The 19,524-nt window shown below is 36.7% G+C and overlaps 2 protein-coding genes and 1 pseudogene across 2 annotated transcripts; 1 reads left to right on the top strand and 2 right to left on the bottom strand.

The window, feature by feature from the left end:
• Nucleotides 1-5,226: 5,226 nt before the first annotated feature.
• On the bottom strand, nucleotides 5,227-8,088 carry LOC109065822 (bcl-2-like protein 13). The gene is made up of 2 exons (XM_019082828.2): nucleotides 7,901-8,088; nucleotides 5,227-6,120 (listed from the first exon to the last, which is right to left on the bottom strand). The coding sequence occupies exon 2, from the start codon at nucleotides 5,956-5,958 to the stop codon at nucleotides 5,341-5,343; it is 618 nt and encodes a 205-aa protein (XP_018938373.1). The 5' UTR covers nucleotides 5,959-6,120; nucleotides 7,901-8,088; the 3' UTR covers nucleotides 5,227-5,340.
• A 1,736-nt stretch (nucleotides 8,089-9,824) lies between these two features.
• On the top strand, nucleotides 9,825-13,607 carry LOC109065813 (V-type proton ATPase subunit E 1-like). Its single transcript, XM_019082817.2, has 9 exons — nucleotides 9,825-10,077; nucleotides 10,822-10,887; nucleotides 11,040-11,149; nucleotides 11,324-11,390; nucleotides 11,498-11,587; nucleotides 11,683-11,751; nucleotides 12,675-12,769; nucleotides 12,884-12,971; nucleotides 13,056-13,607. Exons 1-9 carry the CDS (start codon nucleotides 10,045-10,047, stop codon nucleotides 13,116-13,118), a joined length of 681 nt encoding a protein of 226 aa, XP_018938362.1. The 5' UTR covers nucleotides 9,825-10,044; the 3' UTR covers nucleotides 13,119-13,607.
• A 2,235-nt stretch (nucleotides 13,608-15,842) lies between these two features.
• On the bottom strand, nucleotides 15,843-19,417 carry LOC109063800 (annotated as a pseudogene).
• Nucleotides 19,418-19,524: the final 107 nt, after the last annotated feature.

Genomic DNA, 19,524 nt, shown 5'->3' with positions numbered 1-19,524 from the left:
TTGCTAGCATGTTTCTAGCATGATTAGCAAGTGACTAGAATGTCACTAGCATGTTTTTAGCATGATTACCGAGTGACTAGCATGTCGCTAGCATTTTTCTAGCATGATTAGCAAGTGACTAGCATGTCACTAGCATGATAAGTATTAGCGAGTGACTAGCATGTCGCTAGCATGTTTCTAGCATGATTAGCAAGTGACTAGCATGTCGCTAGCATGATTAGGAAGCATGACTAGCATGTGACTAGCATGTCGCTAGCATGTTTTTAGCATGATTAGCAATGTGACTAGCATGTCACTAGCATGTTTTTAGCATGATTAGCAAGTGACTAGCATGTCGCTAGCATGTTTCTAGCATGATTAGCGAGTGACTAGCATGTCGCTAGCATGTTTTTAGCATGATTAGCAAGTGACTAGCATGTCGCTAGCATGTTTTTAGCATGATTAGCGAGTGACTTGCATGTCATTAGCATGTTTCTAGCATGATTATCGAGTTACTAGCATGTCGCTAGCATGTTTCTAGCATGATTAGCGAGTGACTAGCATGTCACTAGCATGTTTTTAGCATGATTAGCGAGTTACTAGCATGTCGCTAGCATGTTTTTTAGCATGATTAGCGAGGACTAGCATGTCGCTAGCATGTTTCTAGCATGATTAGCGAGTTACTAGCATGTCGCTAGCATGTTTCTAGCATGATTAGCGAGTTACTAGCATGTCGCTAGCATGTTTTTAGTATGATTAGCGAGTGACTAGCATGTCGCTAGCATGTTTTTAGCATGATTAGCGAGTGACTAGCATGTTTCTAACATTATTAGCATGATTAGCTAGCGAGGACCTAGATAGATAGATAGATAGCATAGATAGATAGATAGTACGATAGATAGATAGATAGGCAGATTAGATAGATAGATAGATAGATAGATAGATAGATAGATAGATAGATAGATAGATAGATAGATAGATAGATAGATAGATAGATAGATAGATAGATAGATAGATAGATAGATAGATAGATAGATAGATAGATAGATAGATAGATAGATAGATAGATAGATAGATTAGATAGATAGATAGATAGATAGATAGATAGATAGATAGATAGATAGATAGATAGATAGATAGATAGATAGATAGATAGATAGATAGATAGATAGATAGATAGATAGATAGATAGATAGATAGATAGATAGATAGATAGATAGATAGATAGATAGATAGATAGATAGATAGATAGATAGATAGATAGATAGATAGATAGATTAGAAATATTAGATAGATGAGTTTGAATGAGTTTAAATGGATTAGAAATAGTACATAGAAGCGAAGCTTGATTGAGTCTAATGGGGTTTAGTTTGTTTAGTTTTGAATTTTGACAGTTGGAGCTTGGCTCATCTGAACATTCCGTCAATAAAAGTCTATGGGATTTTTATGATTTTTAATCTTCATTTTTATGAAAACCATAAGTCTGATCAGTTAGAAAAGATATAGCACACCCGGCGAGATCAGTCTGAAGAGCTGGGCTGAGTTTGAAGTCTGTAGAGTTAAAGCTCTAGGAGGAGTTAGAGTCAGAAATTTTAGTCTCAGAAAAAGAATAATAATAATAATAATAAGTTTAAATAGTAGATCAGTAAGTTGGCTTTCTCAAGCCAACTTATTAACTAGATAAAAAAGTTCGTCAAGACAAACTTTAAGTTGGCTTGAGAAAGCCTGAACAGAAAGTTTAAAAAGTTTGGAAAGTTTTTGAAAAGTTTGAAGTTTGAAGTTTGAAAAGTTTAAGAAGTTTTAATTAAGCAAGTGACTAGCATGTCATTAGCATGATTAGCAAAGTTACTAGCATGTTTCTAGCATGATAAGCTAGTTACTATCATGTTGCTAACATAATTAGCAAGTTACTAGCATGTCGCTAGCATGTTTCTAGCATGATTAGCAAGTGACTAGCATGTTTTAGCATGATTAGCGAGTGACTAGCATGTCGCTAGCATGTTTCTAGCATGATTAGCAAGTGACTAGCATGTCAGTAGCATGTCGCTAGCATGTTTCTAGCATGATTAGCAAGTGACTAGCATGTCACTAGCATGTTTTTAGCATGATTAGCGAGTGACTAGCATGTCGCTAGCATGTTTCTAGCATGATTAGCAAATGACTAGCATGTTGCTAGTATGTTTTTAGCATGATTAGCGAGTGACTAGCATGTCACTAATATGTTTTTAGCATGATTAGCGAGTGACTAGCATGTCGTTAGCATTTTTCTAGCATGATTAGCAAGTGACTAGCATGTCACTAGCATGATAAGCAAGTTACTAGCATGTCGCTAGCATGTTTCTAGCATGATTAGCAAGTGACTAGCATGTCAGTAGCATGATTAGCAAGTTTACTAGCATGTCACTAGCATGTTTCTAGCATGATTAGCATGTGACTAGCATGTCACTAGCATTTCACTAGCATGTTTTTAGCATGATTAGCGAGTGACTAGCATGTCGCTAGCATGTTTTCTAGCATGATTAGCAAGTGACTAGCATGTCGCTAGCATGTTTTTAGCATGATTAGCAAGTGACTAGCATGTCACTAGCATGTTTTTAGCATGATTAGCGAGTGACTAGCATGTCGCTAGCATGTTTCTAGCATGATTAGCAAGTGACTAGCATGTCGCTAGCATGTTTTTAGCGATGATTAGTGAGTGACTAGCATGTCGCTAGCATGTTTCTAGCATGATTAGCAAGTGACTAGCATGTCGCTAGCATGTTTTTGCATGATTAGCAAGTGACTAGCATGTCGCTAGCATGTTTTTAGCATGATTAGCAAGTGACTAGCATGTCAGTGCATGTCGCTAGCATGTTTCTAGCATGATTAGCAAATGACTAGCATGTTGCTAGCATGTTTTTTAGCATGATTAGCAAGTGACTAGCATGTCACTAATATGTTTTTAGCATGATTAGCGAGTGACTAGCATGTCGTTAGCATTTTTCTAGCATGATTAGCAAGTGACTAGCATGTCACTAGCATGATAAGCAAGTTACTAGCATGTCGCTAGCATGTTTCTAGCATGATTAGCAAGTGACTAGCATGTCAGTAGCATGATTAGCAAGTTACTAGCATGTCACTAGCATTTTTCTAGCATGATTAGCATGTGACTAGCATGTCACTAGCATTTCACTAGCATGTTTTTAGCATGATTAGCGAGTGACTAGCATGTCGCTAGCATGTTTCTAGCATGATTAGCAAATGACTAGCATGTCGCTAGCATGTTTTTAGCATGATTAGCAAGTGACTAGCATGTCGCTACCATGTTTTTAGCATGATTAGCCGGTGACTAGCATGTCGCTAGCATGTTTCTAGCATGATTAGCAAGTGACTAGCATGTCGCTAGCATGTTTTTCTAGGCTGCTTAGCGAGTTACTAGCATGTCGTTAGCATGTTTCTAGCATGATTAGCGAGTGACTAGCATGTCGCTAGCATGTTTTTAGCATGATTAGCGAGTGACTAGCATGTCGCTAGCATGTTTCTAGCATGATTAGCGAGTGGACTAGCATGTCGCTAGCATGTTTCTAGCATGATTAGCGAGTGACTAGCATGTCGCTAGCATGTTTTTAGCATGATTAGCGAGAGACTAGCATGTCGCTAGCATGTTTTTAGCATGATTAGCGAGGACTAGCATGTCGCTAGCATGTTTCTAGCATGATTAGCGAGTTACTAGCATGTCGCTAGCATGTTTCTAGCATGATTAGCGAGTTGACTAGCATGTCGCTAGCATGTTTTTAGCATGATTAGCGAGAGGACTAGCATGTCGCTAGCATGTTTCTAGCATGATTAGCGAGCGAGTGACTAGCATGTCGCTAGCATGTTTCTAGCATGATTAGCGAGTTACTAGCATGTCGCTAGCATGTTTTTAGTATGATTAGCGAGTGAACTAGCATGTCGCTAGCATGTTTTTAGCATGATTAGCGAGTGGCTAGCATGTTTCTAGATATATTAGATAGATGTTGCTAGATAGATAGATAGATAGATAGATAGATAGATAGATAGATAGATAGATAGATAGATAGATAGATAGATAGATAGATAGATAGATAGATAGATAGATAGATAGATAGATAGATAGATAGATAGATAGATAGATAGATAGATAGATAGTCAGATAGATAGATAGATAGATAGATAGATAGATAGATAGATAGATAGATAGATAGTCAGATAGATAGATAGATAGAGTCAGATGAGATAGATAGATAGATAGATAGATTAGATAGATAGATAGATAGATAGATAGATAGATAGATAGATTAGAAATATTAGATAGATGATGATTATTTGAATGAGTTTAAATGGATTAGAAATAGTACATAGAAGCGAAGCTTGATTGAGTCTAATGGGGTTTAGTTTGTTTAGTTTTGAATTTTGACAGTTGGAGCTTGGCTCATCTGAACATTCCGTCAATAAAAGTCTATGGGATTTTTATGATTTTTAATCTTCATTTTTATGAAAACCATAAGTCTGATCAGTTAGAAAAGATATAGCACACCCGGCGAGATCAGTCTGAAGAGCTGGGCTGAGTTTGAAGTCTGTAGAGTTAAAGCTCTAGGAGGAGGAGTTAGAGTCAGAAATTTTTTAGTCTCAGAAAAAGAATAAGTTGGCTTTCTCAAGCCAACTTAATAAGTTTAAATAGTAGATCAGTAAGTTGGCTTTCTCAAGCCAACTTAATAAGTTTAAATAGTAGATCAGTAAGTTGGCTTTCTCAAGCCAACTTAATAAGTTTAAATAGTAGATCAGTAAGTTGGCTTTCTCAAAGTAAGTTTAAATAGTAGATCAGTAAGTTGGCTTTATATAAACACAAACAAACAATAAAACCTATATGTGTACTAAAACAAAACAAATTAACAACTATACATTAATACCTGAAAATTACAACCTTTTTGATTACTATTGATTGTTTTTTATTTATTAAACGTCACCCAAAATATTAATTAATAAATAAACAAATTAATTCATTAATTTGAAGAATATTTTAAAAAGAAAAATTAGCCTTTTTTTTTGTAATGTAATACTGAAAATGATTCTGTCACTTTTTTTATAGTCCAGATAATTATTTTTAATTAAAATCGAAATAAACGGAAGACTGTATAACACATACCACAATTTATTTTTTCTTTAGAATTTTGGGGTTAAATATGATCCAGACTCTCAGATTGTGTTTAGTCTGTGTGTGTGTATGTGTGTAAATATACAAAATAAGACAAGTGACAATATTTAATAACCTTCTATTTTTTTATATCACAAAAAAATTAGTAATACAATTTGTCGAATTGTTCTACAATTTTGAAACAATTAAGGAGATCTACAGTCCAGCTACTTTCTAATCAAGGTCATTGTAAGTATTCCCACTACCGCCACCAGGGCGGCGCCACCAACCAGCAGCACAGGGAGTTCAAAAGGTGGGGCTGAAAGCGGGTCTGCCTTCGGAACAACCTCTTCTGAAGATGACGCTGACACACTAGGTGCATTAATTGAGCCTGATTCAGAGGCATGAGGTTCCTCTGGGTCTGTGACTGTAGAGAGTGGGAAATTATCTAAAACCTGTGAGATGATTTCAGGTATGGGAACCGAAGCCAGCGTAAAATCTAAAGGCTCAGACAGAAGAGGAGTGTGAGTGAAAACTGGCTCTAAATCCATCTCTGCCTCAGTTTCCTCCACAGCTGGCTCCTCCACACACATCAGGAGCTCCACAGTCTCTGGAGGCTTGAGATCTGAGTCTGCAGGACCTTCTCCAATCTCTTCCAGCTCCTTCTCACTGCCAATCATGCTCAGCACAATGCTCTGAAGCTCCTCCCTCTCATCTGACTCCGCCCTCTGATGGAGATCCACCTCTAGGTGGATGATGTCAGAGGTGGAGGAGTGGTTCTCACTGTGGTCCTCTTGAACTAGGAGCATCTCACTGGTCTCTAGACTTACAAGCTCTGGCTCCATGTCGCTAACAGATGCCCAGGACTCAGACCCACTGCTGCTCTCCTCCAGGCTTGAGGTTTGATCCTGACGAGAGTTGGGCCCCACAAACTGCCTGTCATCAGACTTGATGGACGATCCTTTTACTCCTCTGTAAACTGACTAATTTTTAAGGTTCAGGGAGTCCTTAAGATGAGAGACAAAATTCATTCAGTCATGTACTGTAAGTGCATTGTGTCACTGTTTATTTAACATAGTATGAGCACTGTGAGAATGTAAAAATGTATTTTACAGCTTAAGTTTAGTTAAACGTAAGTTGACGTTAAAGAACAAATTCAAAAATATAAAAAGCCATTGACAACCCATTTTACTTCAGTGATTTGAACTATGAAACGACTGCAACAACAATCAAAAAAAATAAATAAAAACAACAACAACAATAAGAATAAAAACCAAAAGCAGGTTATACAAGGTAAAAAGTGTGCCCATCATATAGACAGACATAAGAATTATAGCATAGTAGTTAGTTATAGTATAATCATTTTGTAATAAAAAAAACATGACAATCGAGTTTCAAGTTTACCTTAAAATTTGCATTTATGTAAAAAAAAATTACCATAAAAATAAATAAATTAACAATATATTGAAGCTGAGAGTTTGTGTTTTAATAAAGAAAAATTATATTAAAAGTGTTTAAGTAAATTTAGATTTTTTTTCCTGAGTGATATGTACATAGGTACAAAATAAAATAAAAATAATAATAATTCAGTCATTCTCAGAGAATATTTTTTTCTCATTACCAGTATCTTTTAATATATTTAGAAAGGGTAACATTTATGTAACATTTTTAACTTCTTATATTTTTTATATCTATTTGTTCATAAATAACTGTAGGGAAGAGACCAAACCAAATTGAAATAATATTCAGTGAGAAAAAAATGTGGGACTTTGAAATCTGAGTGTGTCCAAGACAAATTACAAAGATTTACAAACATCCTAATATAGCATCATCATCTATGTATAGGCCATTAAGCTCATATCTGACTGGCTGCAACCATCAAGTATATCTCCGTCTGCTGAACAGAGAATCTCAGACATGAGATTTCACATGACATGACAGGATCATGGTTCAGGTCATGTAGCTCTTACACAAAATGGACATATCTAAACTTACTCTTTTATGACTAGATTTAATTTAATCTGTCAAAGTTACAAATCCTAAACTCATAAATCTCCTGCTGATTTGGTTTCTAAAGATTCATTACTGTCTTTCTTTTATTTTAGTGCCAAATCATGGTAATGAAGTACAAAATATGATGGAAACAGTGCTTAAGTAAGAAAGTGAAGAATTCTTTAAAAATTAAATTAAGAATAATTATCCTGTCCTTTTATTAAAGTCAGCATAAACTGAAGACAATAAAACAAGTACTACAATGCAATTTAGATTTTTGGGGAGAAAGAAAACAAAATGGACACATTCATACTTACTCTTTTATGACCAAATGTAATTTGTCAGAAAACTCTATGATTATACAAATGATCATGTCCAGACACATTAATGAAGTACAGAACATGGGAGTAACAGAAGTTATTATTTGTACCAGCACCGCTTCAGTCACATCACAGTGAAAACGTGCAAAGTGCTTAAAGGGATCAGATGAGCAAGAAATACATGCGTGACAGACTGACAGATTCCACTATATGACTACTGTTATAGAAAACATGCGTATGGCACCTCACAGCACTGCAGATTTTATGAAAGGGAGTATCATTTGAAATTAAAACAAACTGTCCAAGCATATTACCCATACAAGAAATTGAAACAGCATATTTTTAAGACTGGAAAACAGTAATACCCTTCTGTTACAGACAAAAGTCTACACACAGAATACAAACAGTCTTAACTCCACATGCCAGGCTAAATGAGTGATATTCTGCAAAAGCAACCATTGAAAACAGATCTCACCTTCTCTGAGGGCAAGGTTTAGTCAGACTGGAGGCTTGAATAAATACAGAGGAGGGTCACTGGAGCAACAGAATGCAGTCTAGCACTTCCCTGCCCCCTAAAATCCCACCTCTATCCAATTACATCTGTCCAACTCATGCAGAAAAACTCCCATCGGTCCACCTTTGTTCTGTTCTATAATGAGGGTCATGACACATCGATCTGTTTGAATTTGATTCCAGTTTGCTTGACATGTGTTTGTTTAACAAAGTTGGCGTCCACTTTGTGATTAAGGTCAATATCTCCTCTTTCCCCCATTTTTCCACCATTTAAATGTTCACAATGATTATATGTGCCAGAGTAGTGTTTGTGTTCATCTTAATCAACAGACGCCAGAAATAAACCACGGATGAAAGCAAGTTTGTGAAGTGGACATAGGCTGATGATTTACTGAGAAACTTTTTAAAAATTTTGCTGGGCAACTTTTTTGAGCAATGTTGCTTGGGCACTTGTATAAACGTCCGAGGTAGCTACGTAATTTGTACATCTCACAACATTCAAAACTGTTTTATGGAGTTTTGGTCTACTTAAAGTTTTTTGGAATGACATTTGATCAACTGAACAATCAGTATGTTGCTAAACAACAGTGCAATCCATTAAACGCACTGTACTTAAATCCCTCACAGCCTCATTTTTTAAACTTAAATATGGCACAACCCAAGCTGCGTCCCAAATGACGCACTATACCCTATGCACTTATACTCAACCATGTAGTGTATGAATTTGTGAAAGGTTATTTTAGCCCCTCCCCCTTCACGGCGCAATTAAAGCTTTTTTTAATACTTCATTGTCTACAAGTAGCATGTACAGTGCCTACTTTGGGGTGCCATATCTCAATATATAACAAAACATTCACATGCCTCAACAAGAAAGAACAAGAAAAAATTAAATAAATTTTAAAAAAAGAAGAGAGGGTACATAAGCATCATTTTACAGACAAATATATATTATACATATATTTAAATTTCCATAGGATATTACAATGCAATTTGAATACAAAAAAATTATACTTTGCAGGTCAGCACCATTATTTATTATTATTTATTTGTTTATTATTATGTGAAAATGTTAAAGGACGTGCATATATTAATCGTTTTAATTGCTTTACTATTTTTATATTTTGACATCACATCTACATACATTTTAATCTCTTGTTTTTAAAATATTATCAGCAATGAAGACCTCCACATTATTCCAAAAACGCTGGGTATATTGACAGGACCAAAACAACTGAGAAATTGTTTCAGTGGAGTATTCACAAAAAGAGCATTTTAAATCAATATCAATGTAAACATTTTGAAGGAATTCTTTTGTTAGATAAAGTCTATGAATTAATTTATATGATGTTTCCTTAACCTTATTTGTAAGGAGGAATTTTTGAGGTAATGACCAAACTTGAGTCCAACTTATTTTATTAATTCTTTTGTTGGATTAGATAATTGGATATGGCGTAGATTTATTTTATTTTAAAAAATTGTTTCTAATTTTTTGTTAGTTAGGCTTAGAGCAATTAAAGCTGCGACAGCTGAGTGCATGAAGTGTCCAACATTCCACACTTTTTTCGGTTAAGTGCATCATCCGGGTATTTCAAGTGCAGTTTTTCTTTTAGGAATTTTCAGTGCGAACACACTACTCGCACTATTTATACTACAAAACGTCATAGAATAGTGCATCAGTACGCGATTTGGAACGCACCCTAAGGTTTATGTTTATTACTTTATCATTTTAAACTACACAAGCCTTTTTAAAACAGTTTTATATTTTGTTATTACTATTAGTAATATTGTCATTATTATTATCGCCTGTAACAGGTTCAAAATTATCGCATCTCATATAAACTGCAACAAAAAGCCTACATCTGATTGGCTCCCAGTGAGGAAACACGCATCATGTGACGCCTGTGTCATCAGAATCAGCTGATCCTTCCATTCTATTTTCACGACTCAGACATTGTCACGATCTTGCCTTTCATAACATTTTTTGTGCGTCTGTAGGCATTTCGAAATTATATTTGAAATCCATTTTTTCACGCAGACGTCTTTTCCGTCGCCGCGAAACGAGCCCTTTCAGTCGGTGGAGTTTAAAATCCTCTTACAGCAGCAGTCATGGCGCTCAGCGATGCCGACGTCCAGAAGCAGGTGAAAAGGCGTTCAAATGCATAATTTATTCTATATTACTGCGTAACACTGTAGCAAGATTAACCTCTCGGTGATTTGACAAATGCATTGTTTTAGGCGAGCCTGGCACGAGCATCGATCATAAAATACCATGTATGGCCTTCAAGGTTGTGCGTCATTTAATCATTAGACACGCGCTTGAATCACGAGACCTGTCTATATAATTATAGTGAATTTATATATATACAATTTAAAATGTATACATGATTACGCAGATGTGGATAAAGGATCAGAAAGGAATAAAATAAAATTATTGTGCATTTCATTCAAAAACAAATGCACCAAGGTTGTGTGATGAATAATATCAAGTATTCACGACAAAAAAAAAGAAAAAAATTAGAATGCAGATGATGCCGTAAATTTAAGATGTAGGACGTTCTGCATAGTAATAACATACTAAACACACACACACTAGACTAGACAGACACATTCCACATTCTTGTGCCACATGGAGCCACAACCGTGCAACTCATTGCTACTGTAACTTTAAACAGATTTAAGATGATTTTTTTGAGGAAACAACCAACAAGGGTCTAACAATGTATTTTATACAAAATTAGGAAACAAAAATATGCAAGTGCCTGCATTTACAAGTGGGTTTTAAGTATTGTAATCCTGTTAGAATTCTGTTTTTCATGTTCCTTTAAAGCTTTTTCCCCTGATAGATAATGAATTATTGTTCTTTTGATTGCAATATCTTTCCAGATCAAGCACATGATGGCTTTCATTGAGCAGGAGGCCAATGAAAAAGCAGAGGAGATTGATGCAAAGGTAATTTTTTTAATTTAGTAGTCTAGCTTTAAATGATTCCACTAAAACATCTAAAGACTTTCTTTAAGAGGCTGTGACAGTGGAAATGGTGTGAAATTGTGTGTCTGGCCACTGATAAGAACTGAGATGATGATAAGTGACTCCCCCTGCAGGCAGAGGAGGAGTTCAACATTGAGAAAGGCCGGCTGGTTCAGACTCAGCGTCTGAAGATTATGGAGTATTATGAGAAGAAGGAGAAACAGATCGAACAGCAGAAGAAAATGTGAGTGTGACTTCCTCTGACTGAAACAACCAGATGCCCAAATCATTACTGTGGAAAATTCCAGTTTCCTCAAAATTTGTTACTCAACCAGTTATTTCATGCAGTAAAAAGTTTCAGATCATTTAGTCATTTATGAATGTTCAGATGTTTTAAATGGTTGCTTCATGTCCACAGTCAAATGTCCAACCTAATGAACCAGGCCAGACTGAAGGTCCTGAAGGCCCGTGATGACATGATTTCGGTTAGTTTCTGTTCTCTTTTGTAGCACATTTAGCCTTAAAATAAATATTGGGGTTATGTTATCTGTTTTCGCTGCAGTATCCATTTTGTGTTCTTTTTTTTTTTTAGGATTTGCTAAACGATGCACGTCAGCGACTAGCGAATGTAGCCAGAGATCCATCCAGATACGCTGCTCTGATGGACGGACTGGTCCTGCAGGTGAGTGATTGTATAGTTAAACAGTATAGCAAACCATGTCTGTCAAAGACTGTATGTGAGTCTCATCAGGACACGCTCTGATATTCTCGTTTCAGGGTTTTTACCAGCTCCTGGAACCCAAAGTGACCATCCGCTGCCGCAAACAGGACGTGGGCACAGTGCAGGTCTGTAGTCCACCAAACCTAAAATTAAAACCTCAAAAAAAAAAAACAACAACATTTGTGTTACTTGAAATAAAATAAATGTTAACTGAAATAAAACATAACAATTCAGCTAGTTGCCAAGACATTACTCATTTTCATTTAGTTTAGCTTAGCTTAATGTATTAAAATAACAAAGGATGATATAAAAATTGTAAATGTTCAAAACAAAAGTCACACAAAATTATTAAAACAAAATGGAAAATAAAAAATATTAATAAAAAATATGATAGCATATTAATGAAACAAACAAACAAAAAAACACTTGCTTCAGCAATCTAAAATTATATGATGTATTATATAATTTAGATTATGTATTTTATAACTTTATTTTAGCTAGCTACCGAGATAAAACTTTTATTTTATTTACTTTAACTTGATGTTCTAAAATAAGTATAACTAAAACTTAAATATAATAAATAAAAAATAGACACATTAAAACAATGTACAAAAACACAGAAAAATTACTAAAACTTTTAAAATAAAAAAGAAAATGCAAAATATAAAAAAAAACTGTAATAGTATCTTAGTGATACTAATTTAAATATAGGTTAACTTCTTATATAGTTATATAATTATATATACACTTTTATAGTTTATATATTTACGCACACATACACACATTTTAATTTGATAACTAAAATAACTAAAACTGAAATATAATAAAAAATGACAAAAAAACAAATAAAATGACAAAAACAATACAATTTTAAACTTTAGATAAAATTAAAATTAAAATAAAACATTCATAATTTTAATAAAAACTATTATAGTATCTCAATGACTCTAAAAATAAAACTTGTTGCAGCAAAATGTTGTGTATTACTTTGGCAATTTTTAATAACTGATTACTTTGATATAAACCAAGCACAAGTGTGTTTTATTAGGCTGCGGTGCAGAAAAACATTCCCATCTACAAGGCAGCAGTGAAGGACCATCTTGAAGTGCGTATCGACCAAGAGAACTTCCTATCTCCAGAAATGTGAGCATCTGCCGTTTCAGTATCTGGTTTACAAAATTAGCCTGAATATCGTTTTTTCTTTAATTGTGGTTTTTGAATATATGAAATGAAAGTCTGTGTGTTTTTTTTGTGAAGCTCTGGTGGTATCGAGCTGTATAATGCTGATCGAAAGATCAAAGTGTCCAACACTCTGGAGAGCAGGCTGGACCTCATAGCACAACAGGTACAGAAACTGGGCCGAGAGGGTTACAATTAAAAGAAGCAGTGTCAATTATACGATAGATATTTCATTTTCGATTCTTTTCAGATGATGCCAGAAATCCGAGTTGCCCTATTTGGTGCAAACCAGAACCGCAAGTTCATGGACTGATCCTCACTCGCTCCAGACCACGGCAGAACGCCATTGTTTGATGTTGTATTTTTATTCTGATGTTAAAGACTCCATTCCCGTGTCTGTCTGTATTTAAGAAAATATCATGTGTATGTGTGTGTTCTGTATGTGGTGATTCATTATTGCTGTAAAAAGGACCAAAATAATGTTTAGTTTGGTCCGTAACATTTCATGTGTTTGATTCTGAATGAAGCTGTAATATAACACGGTTATGTTTACAGAAACGCCTGAGTGAGCTCAGTCTTAAACTGATGTAGAAATTCCACGATTGTTTGCGAACTCACACATTTTCACAGACTTGAAAATTACAACGTGTTTAATTGTTTCCGTTGAAATTTTATTTGCTTTCCTGTGGTGCAGAGCATGACCTGTATATCACAAGCAATCGTGTCTGTTATTGCTGCAAAGATTATATTGATGTGAAAATTATATATAATGAAAAGAAAAAACTAAACAGATCTTCTCCCATTGTCTTACTGAGTCTCGTGTTGTCAGCAGGTAAATGCCAGTCATTTGGGGAATGTCATAATGAGAAGGGTTTGCAGAAGGCTTTTATTCCTGGGTCACTTGAGATTTCACAGTATGTCACATGCTAAATTGTCATCATATTCTCAACATGCTGGTCCTGCAGAATGAGGAAATTCATAGCACTAGACATGCATACAGACAGCAGCTGAAATACATGTTCTCTGGATGTAAGATGAAGAGCAGGGAACAAAAAGAGAGTAATGAGCAAAATAAACTTGAAGGTAAGGTCAGTTTTAGCATGTGAATGGAGTTCTTTATTATTAATAATCAATAATGTTTGTAAGGTTTGCTGAACTCCTCCAGATTAAGTTGTTAGGAATGTAAATTTTTTTGATTATTGCAAAAGCTGGGGTTTAAGCTACCTTATTAAAATAAAAAGGAAATCGATCTAACAAAATCTGTGCTGAATGATCTAATATTTTTTTTTATGATTATCATGTAAAAATACTTGGATATAATAAATATTAATAACATTTCTGTTCAAAGTTTCAAAATTTAAATGGTGTGCCAAGTGATCTTCCAATAGATCCTTTCAAATGCTTTTTACAGAATGACTGCAAAAATATTTGTTAGAAAACAGCTCAACTGCTATTAGTTGTTGCAGAAGTAGAACTGATCTAAAAATGATGAAATAATGTTATCTGACTTGTCCTGATGTTTAACCTTTTTCCAGTAAATAAGAAAACAAGCGTAGACTTGATTTACAAGTTTAAAGGAGTAGTTTGCCCAAAAAGAAAACTAGTTGAAAATGCACTCACCCTCAGGCTATTAGAGATGTAGATGAGTTTGTTTCTTCATCAGAACTGATTTGGAGAAATTTAGCATTACATCACTTGGAGTGAATGGGTGCCATCAGAATGAGAGTCCAGACAGCTGATAAAAGCATCACAAAAATCCACACCACTCCAGTCCATCACTAAATGACTTCTGAAACAAAAACTGCATGCTTATAATAAATTAATCATTAAGGTAAATTAAACCATCACTTCTAGCTAAAATACAAGCCCATAATCTATAATAAAGCTTAGACTTCAAGCTACACGTTTAGACTTTGAATGACTACAATCATGTGACAACCTGAAACGTCCAAGCTGAGTGTAGGTGCAAATTACACCAAAACAACTTTGCTAATGAATGTGAAACCCTCAAATAAGTTGGCTATAGAAAAATCCCATTAAAAAAACTAACAAGAATTGGAATATCACTCTCTCACTACCTCAGGAACTCTGTACAAGCATAAGGAGTCTCTCAAGCATGGCAGCTCTGATTGTCCTGATGTTACTGTGTATCAGAGAGTGTAATCCAGTGCCAGATCCCCATCAGAGGGAGCTGGTGCTGAAGCAGGACATGTCCCAGCAGGTAGGGGGCAGAGTGGAGCTCACTGCAGCCGAACAGCAGCTGTATTTACACCTTCACCAGCTGAAGCTGAAAGAAATGGCTACTTCACCCTTTCCCACCTGCCAATCACTTCTTCAAAGTGAGGCACACCGTGCAAAAAAGCCCTGTTTTCAAACTGCTACGGGAAATGCCTAAGGGGAAAAAATGGCTCCTCGTATATCTGGGAAACATCTGTCCTTCAGATAATAAAATGTCTCTGTGCCTTACAGATGCTGCTCTTCATATCCACAGCTCTGCTATGGTGAGTGTGGATTGGCTGGTGATGAATGCAACGTACAGGCCTCATTGTTACATCTGCTTCATGTGGGACAGGTCAGTGCAGTTCCTTTTCTCCACCAATACACCCTTTCTGCGATGGGGATGCTCTTTGTGGAAACGATTAGATGTGCTGAGGGTTAGTCAGAGTGATGTCACTGCCTTTGATAATGGGTGATTAAACATATTTCAGCATCAGATTTAAAATAGCCACATTTGTCCACTGGTACAAACAATAACAGTTGCCATTCAGGGCATTTTAGTAAATTGAAAAGTATCAACATCTAAACAGCAACAGAAAATTACATATTTTGTGGGAGAAAAGCTGCAGGGCTGTATTATAAACAGTTCTAGAACCAACTAAGAGAAGATAAACTAATTAAGCACATGACATTTCTCAGTTTAATGTGGAATCTTACACTTAAACAGAAGGTTTCTCCATAGCATTTATATCATAAATGAAATGAGTCTCCTACATTTTTCAAGTCCTTAATTACATACTGTATCCGACTCCTGAATTAAAACCTCATGTTCTCCTTTCTGGTCAGCACTGATCTTCAGACAGTGTTAAGTGCCTCTGTTCTGTATAGTGTGTCCCTAAAAATATATCCTATAAATGTATCTGAACAAGGAGGTTTTGCATGCAGGGATATTTATATTTTGGCATTAAAAGTACTTTCTAGGTCATGATTTATGCCGGTTTTTGTGCTGCTTTGAACTTTTAGTATCTGAACATGAGTAAATCTCTGTAAATCTGCCTGAGCTGGGATCAATTACAACAATTATTTTCTGATCTTCAGAGTCGAAATTTTCCAGATACCATTTGAATGGTTTGCATTTCCGCTTCTCTCTCATTCTCTTTCTCTTCAATACATCGCTGATGTCTATCCCATGGTTCTGTGGGAGAAGACAAGAACAGGTGCACTGGTTGTTTGACTAGATTAATGATAAGCAAACAGCTATACAAACAAAACTCTGACACAGTTCAAACTATATCCCTATCCACATCTCAAACGTTTGATAGACAAATATTAAGTCAGACTGTTAAAGCATTAAATTGATGTCAACAGAAGAAATAATTGCTAGCACTTTCTCTGCTTATGTGTGCAACAGATGATAAAAGTGGATTTCTTTCATGATACCTGTACTGGAATATGCCTATGTGAAAATTTTTCTTGTATTGATCCATCTAAACTTCTGCCACTCTGAGGGCATTTCTCTTCATTACATTGCTAAGATCAGGCATGTAGGGTTTGTGTGCCCTCTTGATGTGAGCAATTTTATAGCAGGGTACAATCTCTATACTTCCACACCTGAACCAAAACACATGAAAGCTCAACATAGTTTACCATGGCTACTATGTAAATATAGTATAATATGTAGGAGAATGATCAACATGTTTGCATGTGAATGTGGTTTACCTGTATTCCTAATTCAACATTCTCTCCTCCGTACACCTCCATCCCTCCATCCAGAGTCCCAATCTCACCGAAGAAGAGACGATCAACCACAAGAATTCCCATCACAGAGGGACTCCTGGAGAACAGGCAAAGGATGGATCTGTTACTCATAATGAATATACTGTATGAATGAATATGAAAAATAAAGAAAATATAACAACGTTGGAAATTTGCATACACCAGTTACACTCTTAATAGAATTTAGCAGCATCAGATGAACAGCATGATTTCCAATAAGAAACAAGAAGAATTTAACATTGAGTCACTTACATCTTAGACACAATACTGCACAACACACAGTTTCCTGGCTGAGAAAGATTATTTTGATAGTACGACTTCCGTGGGAACCTCTCGTACATGCACCAGACAGCCCAGTCAAAACCATGAGCACAGATGAAATACTTTGTCATATGCAAGTCATAGTAATTGACTCTATCAAATAGGTAAGGGGCTCAGGTAAGGTCAGACTAGAAATGTGCAAGCAGAGGCTCCGCCATAAAAGAGAGAGAATTCTTGAGAAACTGTTCACATTTTATCAAGTCAAGTCAATTCAAGTCAAATCTGCTTTATTGTCAATTCTTCCACATGTACAGTACATACATACAAAGAATTGAAATTGCTTTACTATACAAATATACAAATAAGGTCATGTAAAAAAAGATAAGTAAAGCAGAACAAGGCACATGGCAGATAGAGTGCAAACCAGTGAAGTAAAAAAACAGTGCAGATATAATCGTAGTGCAAAAGAGCTTATTCAGTCTGATAAAAGTGATACTTTCACTTTCACTTTTTCAAAAATCTCAGAGAGCAGTTCTTTATTTAAACTGACTGAAGAGGTAGTTGAATGAGGTCAGTTAAATGCTGAATGAGGTAGTGAGCAGACCAATGCTGCACAAAGTGTCTGGTGCAGGTCATAGTGTGTTAGTGGGAGCTGGGGGGACTGAGGTTCAGAGTTCAGTGGTGCATGGGGAAAAAGAGGGGAGGGAGGGCAAGGTCGGCAGGCAGTTCAGCTTCTGATGAATGAAGCTGCCTTCAGTCTGCTGGTCCTGGCCTGGAGACTCCGCAGTCTCCTCCCTGATGGCAGCAGACTGAAGAAGCTGTGTGACGGGTGTGGGATCACTTGCAATGCAGAGGGCTTTACAGATGACACGGGTTCCATAAATGTCCTGGAGGGAGGGGAGGGAGACACCAACGATCTTCTCAGTTGCTCTCACTATGCGTTGAGGTGACTTGCGGCAGGACGCGTTGCAGGCGCCATACCACACAGTGATGCAGCCCATCAGAATGCTCTCGATGGTGCCTCTGTAGAAGGTGCACATCATGGGGTGCACATCATGCACCAACCGGCCAGGCGGCTCACCTCGCTCATGTAGTTTGTCTCATCTCTGTTGCTAATGAGACCCACTACAGTTGTGTAATCCGCAAACTTAATAAAGAGGTTAGAGTTGTGTGACGTGTGCAGTTGTGTGCTAGCTGAGTGAAGAGGAGGGGGCTCAGCACACATCCTTGGTGGGCCCCAGTGTTCAGTGTGATGTTGCTGGATGTGTTGCTGCCGACCCGTACTGCCTGAGGTCTTTCAGTCAGAAAGTCCAAGAGGCAGTTGCACAGCGAAGTGTTGAGCCCCAGCTCGACCAGTTTGTGAATGAGCTGTTGAGGGATGATTGTGTTGAATGCTGAACTGAAGTCTATGAACAGCATTCTGACGTATGAGTCTTTTTTGTCCAGATGTGTGCTGAGTGGGGGGTAGTGGCGATCGCATCATCTGTCGAGCGGTTGGACCAATATGCAAACAGACTTGACGTGGTGCATGACTAGCCATTCTAGGCACTTCATGAGAATAGGAGTAAGTGCACCTGGACGGTAGTCATTGAAGCAGGATGGATCACTCGTACCTAACAATTGTGATTGGAATTGTTTTAAAAAAAAATTGAAGTGGAGGACAAATTCCATCTAGCTGAGCAAATATTTAGTTTACTGCCGAATACTGATGTTTGCTGAGCAGTTTCACACAATTTGACCTGGACCTCAATGTGGGTATCCAAAATGGTAAGCACATCCCCAGTGGCAGCCTTCCACCCTGACATTCTGGCCTGGGAAAGTCCTCTCTGCTGTGAATGGGTCACCATCTTTACCAGGCCTGGGTGCTTCTCGTTGATGGAGCATTTGTAAACATGTAGCTGTGTTTTCAGATCTTCTACAGAAAGAGATACATCCAGAATTAATAACTCATTTTGTGAACAACATTTGTGAACAAAAAGGATTTTTAGAGAAGCAAACCATTTGTGCTATGGTCGTCCACCAGTATGATCTCTTTGAGCAGGTGGGCTGGAGTTCTGCTGATGATGCTACAAATGGCTCTTTGAATGACAGACAGAGCCTCATCCAGATAAATCAGCACCATGCTGAGGGTGGGCAGATTGTGGGGGTATTCACGGCCAGTGCATCTACAGAAATAGATGAATGCATCAAGATGGATGTTGAATTTCAGAGCGTTTCCATAAACCGCTGAAACTCACCTGTGGTCCCGAGTGTCCGGCAGCTCCCGGTCCAGAGGCAACTCTTGTGCAATATTGTGCTCATCAAGTACTCAAAATATAAAACTGAAGCAAACATATATTAGTTACTCACCCACTGCATTTTAATGAGTTTTCCTTCCTCTGTTTTCTGTTATTCTGTCATTGGTCTTGTCATACTTATGGTGATTTTGTAAAAGTGTGTGACGTGTGACGTGACATACAGCCAAG

The sequence above is a fragment of the Cyprinus carpio genome, chromosome A4, assembly GCF_018340385.1.
Source record: "Cyprinus carpio isolate SPL01 chromosome A4, ASM1834038v1, whole genome shotgun sequence".
NCBI lineage: Eukaryota > Metazoa > Chordata > Actinopteri > Cypriniformes > Cyprinidae > Cyprinus > Cyprinus carpio.
The sequence above is the reverse complement of the archived record's forward strand: the minus strand, read 5'-3'. Positions and strand labels throughout refer to the sequence as shown.